The following is a 17,912-nucleotide window of genomic DNA, read 5'->3' as shown; positions in this document are numbered from 1 at the left end:
GCCAGGTGTCCACAAAAGTTTGGACATAATGTACTTTACGTAGTCAGCTGCCAGTCCCATGACCATTGTACTTTCGGTGTACACAGATGTGGTAAAGCAAAGCAACAAGTCACAAGAGGGTGTGTATTTCAGTGATTTTATCATGAGTAAAGGTGTTCTTGGCATGACTGCAATGCTTATGGGACGTGCAGGTAGCGTTGCTGCCTCACAGCTCCAAGATCCCTGGCTCGATCCTGAGCTGGGGTTATTGTGCATGTTTCCTACGTGTTCTCCAGTTAGTTACCATGCCAATAGGCGGACTGGCTAAAATAAATTGCCGCTAGGTATGAATACATGTTAACGGATTGGCGTTCCATTCAGTGTTTATTCCCACCTCACGCATAGTGTTTCTGGGATAGGCTCTGGATCCACCACAGCCTTAACCAGGATAAAGCGCTTACTGGAAATAAGAGAGTCCAAAACTATCATAAAAGTTAGTGTTCAATCATTTTTATAACTTACTTTTATTAATAATAATATTTACAGTAAACAAATCTTCCGCCACACAATGTAGTTCGTTAACAGTTTGGTTGCTTAGCAACATAAGGGACAGGAAGAAACGTCAGGGATTTCTATACAATGCTATAACGGTTCTATTTATTGACAACCTGGTATATTAATAAACATGAGCGTGATGACTGACTCAGCCAATCAGATTTTAGATCCGAAAATATTCGTTTTTATATATAGCTGGTCGTTTTAACAAAAACCACTTGAGTCGCCATTTGATTGAATACAAAACGCCTAGTTCTTAACAACATACACTGGACTTTAAGAATAAAAATAAAAATAAAAATAAAACAAATAACTGTCACACATATGAGTTCGCCTGAAATCAAGCAAGTTCACAAACTTTAAATATGTTAATATATTCAAGACGAAGGAGGCTCTTCCAGGCAGCTGATTGGCTAAAGCGGAACGGTCGTGTGTGGAAACGCTTCTCTGATTGGTCGTCTGGTGTTCGTGCTCGCGACGCTTCGTTTCGCTCTCACGCACGCAGAAAGAGTCAGAAACAAAAATGGCCGAAGCGGAAAGCGAGCAAACTTCTCCTGGTGTTTTTGAAGAAATTTTCACGTCGCCCCTGAACCTGAGTCTGCTCTGCCTTTGTTTGTTTCTGCTCTACAAAATATTTCGTGGAGACAAGCCTGCAGAAGTGGCCGAAGTCGAGGAGCCGTTACCCAAACTGAAGAAGAGAGACTTCACTCTGGAGGACCTGAAGCAGTATGACGGAGTGGAGAATCCGAGGATCCTCATGGCTGTCAATGGCAAAGTGTTTGATGTGACCAGAGGAAAGAAGTTCTACGGTCCTGGTAGTTAAAGATAATTTATAATATTAAAAAAAAAAAAGGCACAGTTTTTCTTAGTGCACGTGATTTTAATTCGTTTGTTTATGAATGCAATAAATAATTTAGTAGCACGTGGTTGTGCTGGGGAACTTCTATCTTTCGAGTTTTCCCTGTTTTTGAGTTTTGCAAATGCTTTATTTTGCACTTCTACGCTCAGTGGACTTAGTTTCACTTGAGTCACACCCCATCCTATTTCCTTGCTTGGTCATTGGCACTTTCAGAAGGGGGGGGGGGGGTCGAATGTGAAATAACTTGCATTCCTAGTTTTTCAGTTGATTAGGTAGGAACTCTGTAACTAGGAGACACTAGGGCTGTTTGAAACTTGCGAATGAGTAATGAGATGTAGATCAGACCAAAGATCAGGGTCTAATCAAACATTTCCATTTTTTTCCCCCTCGGCAGTTTATGCAATTAGGTGAAACGTCAACGACTTTGTGTGATCCCAATCCTCTGTGACCTCTCCAAAGACGTTATCATAGAAAAGATATGATAAGAGTTTCTGGTTGTTAGGAGAATAAACATGATGAACAGACCATATTAATTTCCATTGCTGTGTATTTCCAGATGGCCCTTACGGAGTCTTTGCAGGCAGAGATGCTTCCAGAGGATTGGCTACGTTCTGTCTGGAGAAGGAGGCCTTGAAAGAGACGCACGACGATCTTTCGGACCTCAATGTGACGCAGCAGGAGAGCCTGGGCGAGTGGGAGACGCAGTTCACCCGTGAGTCAAAGCACTTTCACGTGCTTTCTAAAAAAAAAAAATTGTTTACACTGCATGTTTGTGTTGGGTTTCATGTAGTAAATATTCTTGCTTTCTCCTGGCAGACAAATACGATTACATCGGCAAACTCTTGAAGCCCGGTGAAGAGCCGACAGAGTACACGGACGACGAGGAAGTGAAGGACAAAAAGAAGGATTAGGTCACGAGAGGCACCCAAACATAGTTCTTCTCAGCTATGTACCTAATGTACTTGCAATCATTGATGTGTCCTTATAATTCTGGTTCACTGTGACTGTTTGGTCTGGAGCACCATGCCTTCACGTTTCAGCATGCCATAAATAATTTGTGCTAAGATGATTCCAGTTAGCATTTTTCTTAAGAGAGTTCTCCGACAGCGGCGGCAGGAGCAAATGTCATTCTTGTACTTAGATGCAACATACTCGAGTAACGTGGACCACAATGTTGTTATCGCGATGTTTTGTTAAGGCGTTTCATCTAACAATAATATTAAATGCAAGTAGTTATGATACACTACATATACGTTTTGTATGCGATTTGCAAACAACCCCTGAGGGAAGCAGGAATGTGATTTATAATTCTACAAATGTAGACAAAATCTAACATTCCATGACTGGGACCTTAATAACGCTAAGAGTTTATGAAGCACTTGTACCTGAAAATACTTATTAAAGCAATTTTCATATTAACTTGGCCATGTTTTTGTTTGCCAGCTAGTTAAAACTGTACTGATTCCAATTTATTATGAGTTTAATGCCAATTTATATTAACCACACCAATTCCAAGTCTTGAATCTCAAATACATGCTGTTGCTACAGCGATAATAAATGCAATGTCATTATTCTGTTTTAATCACTGGACAGTTCATGCAGTCCCTGTGTGTGTGTGTGTGTGAGTGAGTGAGTGAGTGAGAGAGACCGTTGTGCTTTGCATAACATTTTGAATACAACATGATAATGGTTTCTAACTGATACAGAATCTTAGAGTGTAATTTATAAAACTCTGCATAGAGTCCATACTTAGTATAACATATGGATAAAAGTGATAAATTGCATATAGCAAAAATATTCTGATTTCTAAAACTGTGCATGGATTTTTAGAATTAATTGTTACCTTTTAATAATGGCAATGAATCTGAAACATGAACTAGCTATTTTGTCAGCATGTAAAAATAAATGGCATTATGTGAAATTAATAGTGTTGGAGAATTATAAGTGAGGCCAACTACTGATTTTCCTACTGTAAAAAAAAAAAAGAAGAAAGAAAGTGTATAAACACAGCTGAAAACCATTTAATCAATTTATCATCTGTGTTCACTGTTCCTGTCTATTATAAATACATGAGGGTTCACATTTCTGTAGATATGCATGCATTTCACAGTCAGGTTTGAGGTTCAGAAATAAATGAAAGTCCAAAATTGGGAAACAATTTGGTGTATATTAATGCTGGTACTTGAGAGGGTTATCTTTACTATTACCATTAAAAGCAGGAAGTTATATAATTATTTGCAGCAAATAGCCAAGATGCCATTTTGGTCAATGGTGAGTTTTTTTTTGTTGTTTTTTTTAAAAATAAAGTTTGTGTGTCTCTGAATTAAATCACCAAATCGGTTTAGCATAAAACCAATAGCACCAGTAGTAGATGAACGTACTATACACTCACTGGCCACTTCGTTCATGGATGGGGAAACCGCACACTGAATCTCATTGTACTTGTACAATGACAATAAAGGTATTTGTATTCGTATTTCCTCTAACAGTAACGGTGTACTATGTCGAATCTCACTTGTAGTTGTGTTGGTGTAGTGCACACTTTGTTGTTTTGTTTGCTTATTATTTGTTTCTCAAAAACGGGTTACATGCAATTTGACTATAGACATTCTGCTCAGATAACGAACAGATGGAAGAAAGGATACAAAATCAAGCAGCTTAAAAGACTGCAAGGCAAAATAAGTCATAAAGTAATTATCATCACCTGGCACCTTCTGAGTGAAGTGAAGACAATCACCAAAGCAGACGTTTCGACATGGATGTGTATCATTTGCAGGTGTTTTAGTCATATTTTTCATGCACCTCAAGTTCAAAAATGTTGAACAAAATAATAAAAAATTACAATGTTGCCAATTCAAGTAGTTTTCCACCAAAAAAAAAAAAAATCCAAAAAACTACACGATCAGAAAAACACTCTGTGAAATCCTGTATGGACTGACCAATTTCTACCTTAAACTTCTTTTGCAATAAAGCCTCTACTGGATAAATGTTTGATATTTGTTTATAGTGTGTTTCTTTGAGCTTAGGATCAACAGGGTAAAGACAGGAAACTAGTAAAAGACCTAGTTCTAGTTCTAACTGAGGCCTCACCTTCATGAAAAGAAAAGGACTGAAAATCTCACCTCGAATAAGACTTAAAAAACTTAAACTGCACTTTATATCAAGAAGGTCGACACCACATAATTTCAAAGAAGGCAGGGGAAAATGATGGGGAAATATTATTGTCCAGAACCAAAGGACTTGTTTGGGGGAAACCTCTGACAACTTCAAAGGGATTTCTGAAAACATCACATTTGACCAAAAACTCAAGACCACCAATCATTTTAAATATATGTACCATTGGTAAATAGTACCATAAAGATTTACATTATAAACATGAACAAAGTCCTTCGTTCTATGTGTAAAGTATCTTCTGTAACACGGACTTTTACCAGAGTGCACAATAATTGATAATTAGGAGTGTTATTCAACTATTTGCATGTGAGTGGAATTAAAAAAAAAAAAAAAAAAGGTTATGTGTCAGAAGTGGGATTCGAACCCACGCCTCCATTCGGAGACCAGAATACCCGATTGTACGGAAGGAATGAACCCTTGAGTCTGGCGCCTTAGACCACTCGGCCATCCTGACACAAGTGTAAAAATTTTTCACAGTACAGCTTTTGAATTATTTGTGTTTTAGCTAGCTGAACTCTAATTGTAAAACAGGTGTATCTGTAGTTAACTTAGCTAGCTAACTCAGAACGCTCGGGTTACCAAAGGAAACCTGCTGAGTATTCAGTGTTTTTGGTTTAACCCATTATAAAATATTCGCTCACATACTCGCGAATTTTCATGATTAAAAAAATTAATTTTAGGTGGAGAAAATCACAAAATACCTATTTGCTAATATGCACGACAACCCTGCGTGAAATCTCCACAGTGCCCCTAGCGGTTTTACGTATTTCCGGTATGCGCCATCCGCCATTTTGGTTTTTTTTTTAACCGTTCAAGGGTATCGTGTAGACTCTCAACCTCAGCCGACAAACATGTACCGCTTCGCCAAAGCAGCTCTAAACCTCAGTGGTAAGTCATTTCTTTCTTTCTTTCTTATCTTATCATTTCATTTACCTGAAACAGAAAGTTGTGTTATTAATTAGCTAGCTTAGCCAATGTGCACAACACTTCTTAACTCACCAATACTAGACATATAATCTAGTTAATGAATTAATTAACTAACATAACATTACACTTGATATAGAAATGTATAGTTGATTAATTAATTATTATCTATTTTCTGTCCTTTTACTAATTCCTGTAGACTTACGTCTTTCATTTAATATCTTCCGGGAAGTTAGCTAGCTAGCTACCTGGCTGTCCTAATGTCACACAATGTTACGTTAGGTCGTTTACAACAGTTTGCAACGATTTACGGCAGCAAAATAGCGTAATATGCACAAGATGGATGTCTAACTCTGGTGTTCAGTGCTTTACTTTGTGTAACAGTGTCTTCTTTATTGGGTTTATCACAAGATTAAATTTAGGCAAAGGGGTTTGATACATACATACTTTTTTTTACTGTTAGTATATAAATGTCAAGTGACGTAAGAGTACTGTATTCCATACACTTTGAGGACATTTTAGTGGATATTCCAAAAATGTCTGATTTCATTCAGGTGGTAATGAAACAGTTAGTTTATATTAGTAGAATTTAGACCTAATTATTTTACAGGAAACGTTTCCAATCAGTATTCGGGGCAGTGCCCATCTAATATACAAGTATCGTCTTTATATTTAAAAAAATAAAACCTGATGTTTTCTTCATGACATTAGCATTTCTAACCCCGCAAGTTACATAAAGTGCGACTGTTACTGTCCTCTGTCGGGATTTTGCGATATAAACAGTTTTGATGGAAAGTGGAATAATTACTAATAATACAAGTTAACATTTAATACGTGACAGATGAGCATATCTTAGTATTTTACTGGTCTATTTGCAGAAAAAAAGGGTCAGGTGTACAGAATACCATACCCTTACTACACAGCGCTTACTAATCCTAGCCCCGACAAAGAAAACAAATAATATAATGGTGAATGCGCTGTTGTTTTCTTCCCCTCTTAGGACAAGCCAGCCGCCAGGTTGCTGTGCGAAATGCTTCTTCAGGTGCATCCCGAGAGTTCCATGCGAAGTACGGCATGCCGCTGTTGATTGGTGGAGCAGCGTTTTGCATTTCAATCTGGAGCTACGTAGGTGTCCGTGACGTCTCCGTGTTGTCTCGACGTGCACCCAAATTATACATTTTATACGTGTGCTTCGTTCCTTTTCATAACCACGCATCTTTTGCTGTGTGTAATGTTTGCAGGTGATCACGTCAACTGGCATCGCATGGAACCTGTCTCCCGTTGGCAAGGTCCAGCCTAAGGAATGGAAGGAGTAATGGGGGAAACAACGTTTAGGAACATCCTGAATACCTTGTGAACTTTTCCATTTTGTTAATGGATATGCTTTACACCTAATCCCTGTTGCTCTGATGTGTCTGTAAAAATGTAATAAATTAAATATGAATACAGTGCTTTGTGGTAATTTATTTTTTATATATATATATATATAATATATAATGTTTTATAAAGCATGCTATGGACCCATAAGCTTGTTTTAAGGTTGCTTTATTAGTAGGTCAACCTACATATAAGCCAAAACAGGCCACTTTATTAACCTTTTCACCTGTAGCATCTTATCAATGTCTATCTGATCACAGGATCCTGTTTTGTTTTGTATTTTGTTGGTGGCTTATTCTAAGCCTAGCAATGGCCTTGAGGTATTTATTGGGGAAAAACAGCTGTAATGCTGCTGGGCTGTATTAGGGGTAGGGGCGGGTCAGCCGAGCTCAAATCCCCGCCGTTGACTTTCATCTGTTCAGCTCAAATGGTATATCAGTTGCTTTGGATAAAAGCATCTGTCAGGTGATTGTAGATACAAGCGAAAGATGCCTATTAAACCTGCACTATATGGGCAAAAGTTTGTGGACACCTGAGCACCAAATCCATAAGTGATTCATGCCCCCTTTTCTGTTATAATAACCTCCACTCTTCTGGGTAGGCTTTCCACTAGATTATGGAACATGGCTCTGGGGATGTTACGAAAGCGGGCAAGGACGCCTGGGGTGCAGTCGGTATTCCGATTCATTCCAAACGTGTTCAATGGGGTTGAGGTCAGGGCCCTGTGCTGGCTACTCAAGGTCTTCCATGCCAACCTTCTTCATGGAGCTCGTTTTGAGGACAAGAGCACTGTTGCTGGAACAGGTTTAAACCTTTTAGTTCCACTGAAGGGAAACTGTAATGCTGCAGACATTCTTCAATTCAATTGTGTGTTTCCTTCTTTGAGGCAACAGTATAGGGAAGAACCACATATATGTGTGACAGTCAGGTGTTTTGGCCATATAGTGTATCTATGTGTTATATAATTTTGTATGAACGCTATTTCGTTGCATATTATTTTACTATATTGTTGTCTCTTTATGGTTGTGTATAACTGCTTCCAGAAAGAAATCAAACAGTACAGTGTATGTGTATATTATACAGTTGTGGTATGTTATGCAGGATCTTGTTTTTATATCATTCTGAAAATTTAATCTCTGAACGTCCACAAGATGTCGCTATTGTCCCCCCCCCCCCCCCCCATAGAGACAAAAACCATTGTGTACGTGCCATTTGACACAAACGGCAAAACCACAAAACAACGGCTTTTTAAAATATTTTTTAAAAATAAATGTATATTTTAATTTGAAGCTATATTTTCTTCCAGTGTTTAATTACTGTTTATCATACTCTAAAAATGATTTGTTTCAGTCGTAATTCGGACGACAAATTAAAACGATGGAGTGACGTCACGCGACAGACAGCAAGCGCCGCCAATAACCGAATTTAAAAAGTTATAGTATCCCCGCCCCCTCACTCTTGCGATCAACCAATAAGCATTGAATCCTCCCAAATGTACCCGCCCACTTCGTCTGCCTGCGTTGGAAGTTAAGGTCACTCTCATTCGGGAGCTGCTGCTCAGTACGCACGAGTTTCCGGTATACCAGAGAGTAACTGCAGGAAACGAGTAGCTTTCCAAGATGTCGCTGTCAAACAAGCTCACCCTGGACAAAGTGGATGTCAAAGGAAAGCGTATCGTCATGAGGTGAGTTTTGAAAAACACTACGAGTGGAGGAAGAAAAAACGCTGAATGAATGGTAACGGTTCAGGTGACATCTTGCTCAGGAAGCGGCCATGTCACGTAGCCTGGTTTACACATAGTCTGAATTTTAACAACGCCTGGTTTATTAAAATGCGAAAACAGGCGGTCATTATGGCTCTTAAGAATCTCTATCTTTAACTGTCTTTTATTTTTGCATATGGAAAATTCAACCTTAAGGTTATTAAGCTTCACTTTGCATCTGCTGTAAGCAATAATCAATAATAGGCCTATAATATAAGACTAATTCAAGTCACTGTCACATCTTCTAAAATAAAAATACATTTATGCTACAAACAAGCATGATGAGGCAGCAGAATTAACGCATTCCTTTTGAGGCCTACATATAGCTCCTATACAACTCATTACTCATGCATACTGAATTCAATATGCCATAATAACCCATGATGATGATAAAAAAAAGCAATGTATATGTGGAGCAGAGAGAGGAAAAAAAGTTCACTCATGTCTTCCCAAACTCAAACGCATCCCTCAAGCTGTTCTTGAATGGTTTTTGTTTTCCTACAATACCAAACAAGGGCATTTCTACTTAATCTAACGATGATACTATGGCGTGGTCCTCGTATGGAAAGGAACATCATATGGGTCATCCTCTTTCCAGCGCCACATCGCCATCGTCAAATCGTTATCGTTCCAGCAAAGTGTACGAGGAACAAGTGATGGAGGAAAGGAACATCGACAGGATGGAGGGTAAAGTGTGTGTGTGTGGGGGTGGGGGGTATGTGAGATCTTGCCGTGATGTGTATGCACGTGTGGGTTTGTAGGAACTCGTTCTGACCCGTATAACGGGCAGAGAAACGTTCGTCTCGGCACGTCACCTCACCTCGGTTCTGTACCATGTTTGTTAATCCTTGATCCAGTTTGAATGGAGCATGGCTGGAAATCCGAATCACCTCCGTCCTGATGTTGTAACCCTGGTAACTGCAGTGAGTCAGTTCAAAACCCTTTCACGTTGTAGTGAGTGTGGCGTTGCGTGTACGAATGTGGCTTCCATTTGGAAAGGAAGATAGTGGTTTCCCTTGTTGAGTAATAATAGGTAGAGCTTTGAGTTTTGAGCTTGAATATGAGAGTGGGGAGGGAACCCCCACTAAAAAAAAAGGTTTGGGGTGTTTACTTGGTTGTTGGGGACATTAGTCACTTCGTGGACAGGGTTACCCCAGTAACATAGATGACCACCAGCACTTGAACAGAAAAGGAAGGAAGGAATATTACATTCACCACGATTGCAATACAAGAATTCATTCGCTTCCTCGTTTCAGAGTGCTAGTTCTCGTCCCAGTCCAGGTATCGTGCAAGAAGACCCTTGATTTAAAGAAATAATGTGATTTCTCTCACACAGGGTTGATTTCAATGTGCCCATGAAGGACAAGGCCATCACAAACAACCAGAGGTAAAATAAAATAAAATTCTGCATGACCACTTTTTTTTTTTTTTTTAATAATCATTTGATCTTGTTCATCTTCTTGTTTTTATTTTCTTGACGTTTCCGAAATCGGTATGGAATGAATGTTAATCGAGAGCATGGCGTCGTAATCTTCCTGACAGGATCAAGGCCGCACTTCCATCCATCCAGCACTGTTTAAACAACGGAGCCAAATCAGTGGTGCTGATGAGCCACTTGGGTCGGCCCGATGGCGTCCCCATGCCTGACAAGTACTCTCTGGAGCCTGTGGCTGCGGAACTCAAGACCCTGCTGGGAAAGTAAGCGAGGCGTTTCGACTGATCTCAGATATCCATCATGGCGATTAGAGTAACTTTTTAAATATACGACACTAACGTACGCTAGTGAGTAATGAAGGGGATTATATGAGCAGAGATTGGTTGAACGTGGTGATTTTCGGTTGTTGTTACAGAGATGTTACGTTCCTGAAAGACTGCGTCGGTGCAGAAGTGGAGAGTGCCTGCGCAGATCCTCCTGCAGGTTCCGTCATTCTTCTGGAGAACCTGCGCTTTCACGTGGCTGAAGAGGGCAAGGGCAAAGATGCCGCAGGAAACAAGGCGAGTGTCTCCGAAATCAAAATTTGACTCCGTGTTATGAACATAAACAAGGTTTCGTCTTTCTACACGGTCTGGGCTTTTCCATCAGCAGTCCTGTTGCTGTTCTCCGTATATATCGCTACTGTCCGGTTCGTCTGGATTGGCCGGGAGTGTTGCGTATCTCGAGCGCTATCGGCCAGTGTAGGTCGCTCAAGCAGTTCGGCACGACGTCGCTTTCTGTTTCAGAAGGAAATACACGAACATACGAAATCGAATCGCAGCTTAGAAGCCGTTTCGTTGAGACTTTAAGAGCTGTCGTGAGTAGACCGGGTCTTTGTTGGTGGAACGTGCAGAGTATGAGGACACTACAAATCAAAAAACGGGAAGTTCAGAGTTAAAAAGGACAGAAAAACTTGCTAACATAAGCTAAACTTCAACACCTTCATCAGCATCTACCCACCATTCCCTCAAAGAGCAGAGACTGATCCACAGGGAGATTGCTCCAGTATACGCTTGGCCTTTTGGCATTTGAAGAAAGGCCACCGGTGTTGCCTTTCTGGTCGATGGAGCCCTGACTGGAATGCGCTGTAGGGAAGGAGAGATGGGCGAGGGAAGGGGAGGAAACTCAGATGCCCTCCTGACCTTTCTGTGGTTTACTCGACGCTACAGTCGGAGTAGAACATAGTAGAGGGTAACCTTCATGGACTTTCGACCTTCAGTGGAATGGGGGCCAAGCATTTCATAGGCACTTTAGTGACCTTTCTCATAAGTTCATAAGTCATGAACTTTGAGCTAATCTTGAATGAGACAGAATAGAAATCTGGATTAAATGACATTCTCAGATTCTGGGGTTATTTGAGGATGTCTGTGAAAATGGATTATAAAGCGCGTGAACGCTGGAGAGTTTGTCCTTCGGCATCTTTGAGCGATAAGAAGACCGGGTTTGTTGGAGTCGACGTCGCAGGAATGCTTTCAGTATTGTCGATGAGATCATTATATTTCATGTTGATATTTTGTGGTAGAGATTAAGCAGTACTGTGCAAATTCGCATCGAAGTGGGACACTGTGCATGCGTTTTCTGAATGCCACGCCCCTATTGGCAACTGATCTCCAAAATGTGCGTCCAAATTAGCAATACACCATGGCGTTCTACCTCGAAAAGTTTGATTTAAGATGCAATATCGGCGTTACATTTAGTATGAAGCTTGAATTGATCTGTGTGCAGACAACACAGGCTCCTAAAGGTTCCTTCTTTCTTTCCTTCTTTCTTTCTCTCTCTCTCTCTCTAGACCAAAGCATCCCAGGAAGAGATCAATGCTTTCAGGGCCTCCCTGTCCAAGCTGGGTGACGTCTACGTTAACGATGCCTTCGGAACGGCACACAGAGCCCACAGGTGCACCTCGTCACTTCCCTTACAGTCCCGTATCGTGTCCCACGCATCTAGAACCTCTGTGACGACGAATTCCTATCTGTGATCCTATTTTACAGCTCTATGGTTGGAGTAGATCTGCCTCAGAAAGCTGCAGGCTTCTTAATGAAGAAGGAGCTGGACTACTTCGCCATGGCCTTGGAGAAGCCACAGAGACCATTCCTGGCCATCCTTGGCGGGTGAGGGCTTAAAGCATACACGAAATGTAACGTCACGTCAGAAATGAGCAGTGGAAGGAGGGAATAATTCGATCAGGTTTATTAACCCTTTCAGATTCTTTTAGTTTTTGTGTGTGTGCACGTGCTAAATTAGCTGCACTGAGACAGGCCAGTGAGAAGAGCGTATGCTGTGCTAGTCTGTAGTGATCCTGATATACTAGTACTCGGTTGTTCTAGTAGTGTGCTGATTCTGAACGTGTGAGTGACGGTCCAGGAATAGATTCAGCTTATCTTGTTAAGTATTACAGCAGCATGTGAGACTGTGTCCTATTTGGAAATTGCGCAGTAATCCTTTCCAGGTAGAATGTAGCGAATCAAAGGACTGTGTTTCCGAGAAACGAGAAGTTTTCAGACATTAAGGCGGTTTGTTGGAGTTCAGCACGCTGAAAAATCTCACTAGTAGGTGCATAGCGAGGTTATTCTCCCCAACTGTGTTTTCTTTGTGCGTTAACGCCCCTTCTGGTTCATTGGCTGTTATCAATTCGCAGTGATGACACCAGAATTTTTTCCCCCCGTCTCTCGCTGGCCTCTTACCAGTTACTGACCTCTCTGAAAGGAATGGCCCCTTGATGAGCCGTTCAAACAATGTACACAGACATCTTTAGGCACTGCAGAACTCCTCTGGCTGCTTATTTTGTCATTCTCACACACACACACATGCGCGCGCGCGCACACGTACCAGATTTTAATTGACAAAATAAGCTGATTATATTGGCGATATCAACGTATGCGCTTGCTGTCGTTATCACAGGGCCAAAGTCAAAGATAAGATTCAGCTGATCAACAACATGCTGGACCAGGTGGACGAGATGATCATCGGGGGCGGCATGGCCTTCACCTTCCTCAAGGTCCTGAAGAACATGGAGGTGAGGAATGCTAACGTAAAGCGGGTTTCGGATATCCTCTATATGCAGAGGTGCAGACGTCTACGGTTTAGACTTGGCGTTTACGGTTTGCTACGGCGATCCGAGACGCACCCGAAAACTGCGCTCTTCCTCCAGAAGAGAGAACCCAAATAAAATCTGGCCAGCAAAAAATAAATAAATAAATAAATAAATAAATAAATAAAAAATGTTACTTTATTGAAGAAAGGAAAGAAGCTCATTTGCTTCTAGTACAGTAGAAGGTACTTTGGCTTCACAGCAACCTTATCTTGGTGAACTTTGACCTGTGAATTCGCAAACTTTTGTGAAAGAGTTGAAACCAAGATGGCGGAGCTGTGGTCTCTGCTCGGTAAAAGCAAATAAGAGTTGAGTTCGTATTTGAGCACCAGAATGTTCTAGAGTTTTTGTGGTTAAATTCTGGTTTGTTTGGGGTGGGGGTTTCCTGCTAGAACGTTGGCTCCTCTGGATGCATTTCCTTCCTTTTTTTTTTTCCTCTCGTTAAAACTGGTACTGATGTAATCTTCTCTACAAATATTCTTTCTCCTGTATTGCGACAGATTGGCACTTCCCTGTTCGATGAGGAAGGATCTAAAATCGTCAAGGACCTGATGGCCAAAGCCGAGAAGAACGGCGTCAAGATCACCCTTCCTGTCGACTTTGTCACTGCAGAGAAGTTTGATGAGAAGGCCACGACAGGAACAGCTGCAGTGGCTGAAGGCATTCCAGCAGGATGGATGGTAAGTTTTCTACAGTAGAGCAAATTCGCGTCAGTCGTTTATGGTTTGAACGAATAGTGAATTTATTTTTTATTTTTTTTTAATTTTAAGTGTTAAAATGGAAAAAGAAATAACTCTTCGTCTTATCCAGGGTCTGGACTGTGGGCCCGAGAGCTCCAAGCTTTTTGCTGAGGCCGTAAGCAGAGCTAAGCAGATCGTATGGAACGGACCCGTCGGCGTATTTGAGTGGGATAACTTCGCCAAGGGAACCAAGAACCTCATGGACAAAGTCGTGGAAGTGACCAAAAGTGGTTGCGTCACCATCATTGGTAAGTGCAGTCGAGTACTTCTTATATTAATATCCTTAGCATTTAATTGCGTTAGGATCGATACCGGTACTAATTATAGATCGGGTCCGTGTCTGTATTTAACGAAGAATAATGGTCATTAAAAAGTGACATGGGCCGAGCTCGTGCTCTCTATTAAAGATACTGTTTAAATGCCGTAGCATCTTAAACGTTGAACTCAGGATGAGGGCTTCGTTGCTAACTGCACGCTGCAGCATCTAACATAAACGGAGCTAAATGAAATGTTCCACCGTGCCAGATTCATTTTGGTACTGCTGTTGCTGTTTATTGGTATTGACGACAAGAACCAAAAAAATGAACTCGTCTAAGCATGTACTCGGTCTGAAACCCAGTATGGATGCATCCCTAGTTTATACCATGGTATTAATTTAAACTGGAGTTCATGCTTTATTCATTTTAAGTGACATTCCTAATCCTTTCAACCACTAGGTGGCACCAGATTCTCCTTCTGGTTACCGAGTTTGTATATTCTGCACTATTGACCATCTAATGAGCAGTCTGCTTTTACTTCTACCCTAACACGCTTACATTTCCCCTCACCCGTTTTCCTCCATGCTGCTGTTTGACCTTAATGAACGCGTCCCTCGTGATGTTCTCAGGTGGTGGAGACACGGCGACCTGCTGCGCCAAGTGGGACACGGAGGACAAAGTGAGCCATGTGAGTACAGGAGGTGGAGCGAGTCTGGAACTTCTGGAGGGTGAGTATTACTTCACTTCCTGCTTTGAATAATCCATCAGTGTTGGACCGTAGTTGTGAAAATGTTTAACGTGAAGCAACTTTTGTGCTCCCAGTTCGTGCCTTATCTGCCTTTTTTTTTTTAAATCTGATCATTAGCATCGTATTTTAGTCGTATAGATGGTGATTTATTGTTCTCATGTCTCCTATCCTAACACTGGAATTTCACCAAATATACATACAAGAATTAGATGAATTATTAACCACTATGCAGCTTTGTTGTTAAACTCGATCCTAACGTTTAGCTTTTTATCATCCGCAGGAAAAGTCCTGCCTGGTGTAGATGCTCTCAGCAACGTTTAAACACCTGGCACCTCATTCGCCAGGGCTGTGACCCTCTACCCTGAAGAAGCTCTCGCTGCACACTCATTCATTTCTATCAGCGTACACGTACACGTGTACATCTCCCGTCTCAACTCAACAAACAGTAAACATCACTGTACTCTGCTTTAGTTTTTCATTCCTCATGTTCCTGTGTACTCCATCGCTAACGTAAGGCACCAGCTACGTACGCAGTTAGCACACTGTACCCTTCCGATCGGTTCTCCGTTAAGGAAAGCGTGATGCTCCTGCTTCCGTGTATTACCCGACACTTTTAGGTTCGGGTCGTTTGTCTCACCTGCTGAAGTGTTAGTGTGATTGTGTCCTCTTTATATAACCTGTAACTGTATTCAGCATATAAAGACGAAAATGTGGTGTGCGACGTAACCATAGAGGTTTTTATTTGACGCCCGTTAACCGATGTTAAGACTGTATGTGAAACTGTAGACACTTTATGTTGCACTTCTCATCCCTAGGGCTTGTAAAATAAACGGCCTGCTCAGAAGACACATGCAGTCTTTTGATGGAATACAAATAAAAAAAAAATTTGGAAAGTGTTCTTGGATTTCCTCTTTTTATGTATGTTTGAGTGTTATGTTAACAACTCGAGATGTAATGATGTAATTTATTAAGCATTTTATTAGAATTTCTTAGCATTTAGTCACAAAAACAGCCCTGTAATAAAACCCAAAATATGTCCATCCCAAGACATGTACATTGATATGTCGTCAAATTAATTGCATTATATTTATACATGTAACACAGTAATAACTTAGGCATGTTGGGTACTACTACCGTTGACAGTATTTTACTACAGTGGGACATTTCCTTAGGCTTTTAACGCGCATCCTGGCCTTGACAACAAACTTGTAACTAAAAACAACATTTTGTCTCAAAGAAAGAAAGTAGGACCATGAGGGAGCATGAAGTCAGTGGAGTGCAGTGAAAGTTTCCATGTGGATGAACCCTGCTGGGGGGAAAAAAAATAAATAAAACAGAACCCATCACAGAAATTCTAATGGTTTCCATTACAAACCATCAGATGTTAACCATTAAAACCATTACCAAATGGTTTCCATTACGTAGTAGGATGTATTACAGACATGGGTCCTTAATGGTATCCGCTAGCCATAACACGCCACCCATAGAAGGTGGCAAATTTCTATTAAAGACCCATAGGGACCATTACAGTTTCCATTAAAGCCAATACAATTCCCATTATAAACATTAAAACCATTACAAATTCTATGAGGGTTTCTATTGCCTTTGGGGGCGGAGGGTGGGGGTGGTTTCAGCAAGGAAGAATATTTTTTAGAATATTTTTTTAGGTTTTGTATTTGGTGTTTGAACACACGGGGGCGCAAGAGTGCTGTAACATTATGTTGATTAGCAGCAGGGTTGCCAGATCTACAAAACAAAATCCCGACCAATACCTAAAGGAAAAATATTCCAATTACAAAGCACACCTACAACTTTTAGAAAGAAAAAATCAGCATCATTGTGTTATGTTATTATGTTATATTATGCAGTAAATAAAGTATGTTTCTATTTGGGTGGCATTTTCACAGCACTAGGGTCTCTTGTTGAACCCTGAGCTCGGGTTACTGTCTGTGTGAATTTTCTGTACATGTTCTCGCCATGTCTGTGTGGAGTCTCTCTGGGTTCTCCAGTTCCCTCTCACTCATCGCCTAAAGACATGCAGGTGGATTGGACACTAAATTGCCCCTAGGTGTGAATAAGTGTGTAAATGTGTGTGTGGGCACCTGGTGCTCTGTGATGGACGGGTGTCCCATCCAGGGTGTATTACAATTGGTAAGAGCGAGGAATATAGCTGTGATGTGCGGCAAAAGGTTGTTGAGCTTCACACAATGGGACGTGTCTATAAGAAAATAGCACAAGCATTGAAAATGCCCATTTACCAGATACCAGATACTGGATGGGCATCATCTCTACTTGTTATCATTATTCTGATGCCTTTAGTTATTAGCTTGTTTGACTGGTCACTTGAATCGATTGGATTCAGTGCATAAATAATGTGAACTTGGACTTGCTGTGTCCGATCAGTGGAATGTTCAGGAATAAAATACACTATGGATCCTGTAAATAGTCAAAACATTTTTGTACACATTTAAATAATAAGGAGCTGTAATGGTCCCTGTGGGTCTCTACTGGTAATTTGTTGGCACATTATGTCTAGTGGATACCATTAAGGACCAATAATGGTAATGGTAATGGTTTGAATGCTATTTGTAGTGGAAACCATTAGAATTTCTGTGATGTATTCTATTGTTGTTTTTTGTTCAGCAGGGATATTATATTTACAGAAGTTAAGTAATGGTTTTATTGGTGTTTGTAGTGGAAACCATTAGATTTTCTGTCATGTATTCAATTGTTGGTTTTTTTCCCCAGCAGGGATATTTTATTAACAGAAGTCAAGTAATGGTTTTAATGGTATTTGTAGTGGAAACCATTAGAATTTCTGTCATGTATTCCATTGTTTTGTTTTTTTTCCAGCAGGGATATTTTATTTCCAGAAGTCAAGTAATGGTTTTAATGGTATTTGTAGTGGAAACCATTAGTATTTCTGTCATGTATTCCATTGTTTTGTTTTCCAGTAGAGATATTTTATTTACAGA

At 40.6% G+C, this 17,912-nt stretch overlaps 3 protein-coding genes and 1 non-coding gene across 4 annotated transcripts; 3 read left to right on the top strand and 1 right to left on the bottom strand.

Moving 5' to 3' along the window:
- The first annotated feature begins 1,025 nt into the window (after positions 1–1,025).
- pgrmc1 (progesterone receptor membrane component 1) lies at positions 1,026–2,812 on the top strand. Its single transcript, XM_053648534.1, has 3 exons — positions 1,026–1,349; positions 1,950–2,105; positions 2,210–2,812. The coding sequence occupies exons 1-3, from the start codon at positions 1,058–1,060 to the stop codon at positions 2,302–2,304; spliced, it is 543 nt and encodes a 180-aa protein (XP_053504509.1). The 5' UTR covers positions 1,026–1,057; the 3' UTR covers positions 2,305–2,812.
- Positions 2,813–4,910: 2,098 nt separating this feature from the next.
- trnal-caa (transfer RNA leucine (anticodon CAA)) lies at positions 4,911–5,021 on the bottom strand. Its single transcript has 2 exons — positions 4,984–5,021; positions 4,911–4,956 (listed from the first exon to the last, which is right to left on the bottom strand). It is a non-coding gene; the product is annotated as a tRNA-Leu (tRNA).
- A 303-nt stretch (positions 5,022–5,324) lies between these two features.
- Positions 5,325–6,939, top strand: LOC128622213 (cytochrome c oxidase subunit 7B, mitochondrial). The gene is made up of 4 exons (XM_053648536.1): positions 5,325–5,455; positions 6,492–6,616; positions 6,733–6,820; positions 6,856–6,939. Exons 1-3 carry the CDS (start codon positions 5,419–5,421, stop codon positions 6,805–6,807), a joined length of 237 nt encoding a protein of 78 aa, XP_053504511.1. The 5' UTR covers positions 5,325–5,418; the 3' UTR covers positions 6,808–6,820; positions 6,856–6,939.
- A 1,457-nt stretch (positions 6,940–8,396) lies between these two features.
- Positions 8,397–15,833, top strand: pgk1 (phosphoglycerate kinase 1). Its single transcript, XM_053648071.1, has 11 exons — positions 8,397–8,552; positions 9,967–10,017; positions 10,173–10,328; positions 10,481–10,625; positions 11,894–11,997; positions 12,093–12,212; positions 13,003–13,117; positions 13,693–13,872; positions 14,003–14,180; positions 14,819–14,917; positions 15,218–15,833. Exons 1-11 carry the CDS (start codon positions 8,488–8,490, stop codon positions 15,256–15,258), a joined length of 1,254 nt encoding a protein of 417 aa, XP_053504046.1. The 5' UTR covers positions 8,397–8,487; the 3' UTR covers positions 15,259–15,833.
- The last annotated feature ends 2,079 nt before the right edge of the window (positions 15,834–17,912 follow it).

This window comes from Ictalurus furcatus, chromosome 18 (assembly GCF_023375685.1).
Source record: "Ictalurus furcatus strain D&B chromosome 18, Billie_1.0, whole genome shotgun sequence".
Lineage (NCBI taxonomy): Eukaryota > Metazoa > Chordata > Actinopteri > Siluriformes > Ictaluridae > Ictalurus > Ictalurus furcatus.
Note: the sequence above shows the minus strand (reverse complement) of the source record. Positions and strands in the feature narration are given on the sequence as shown.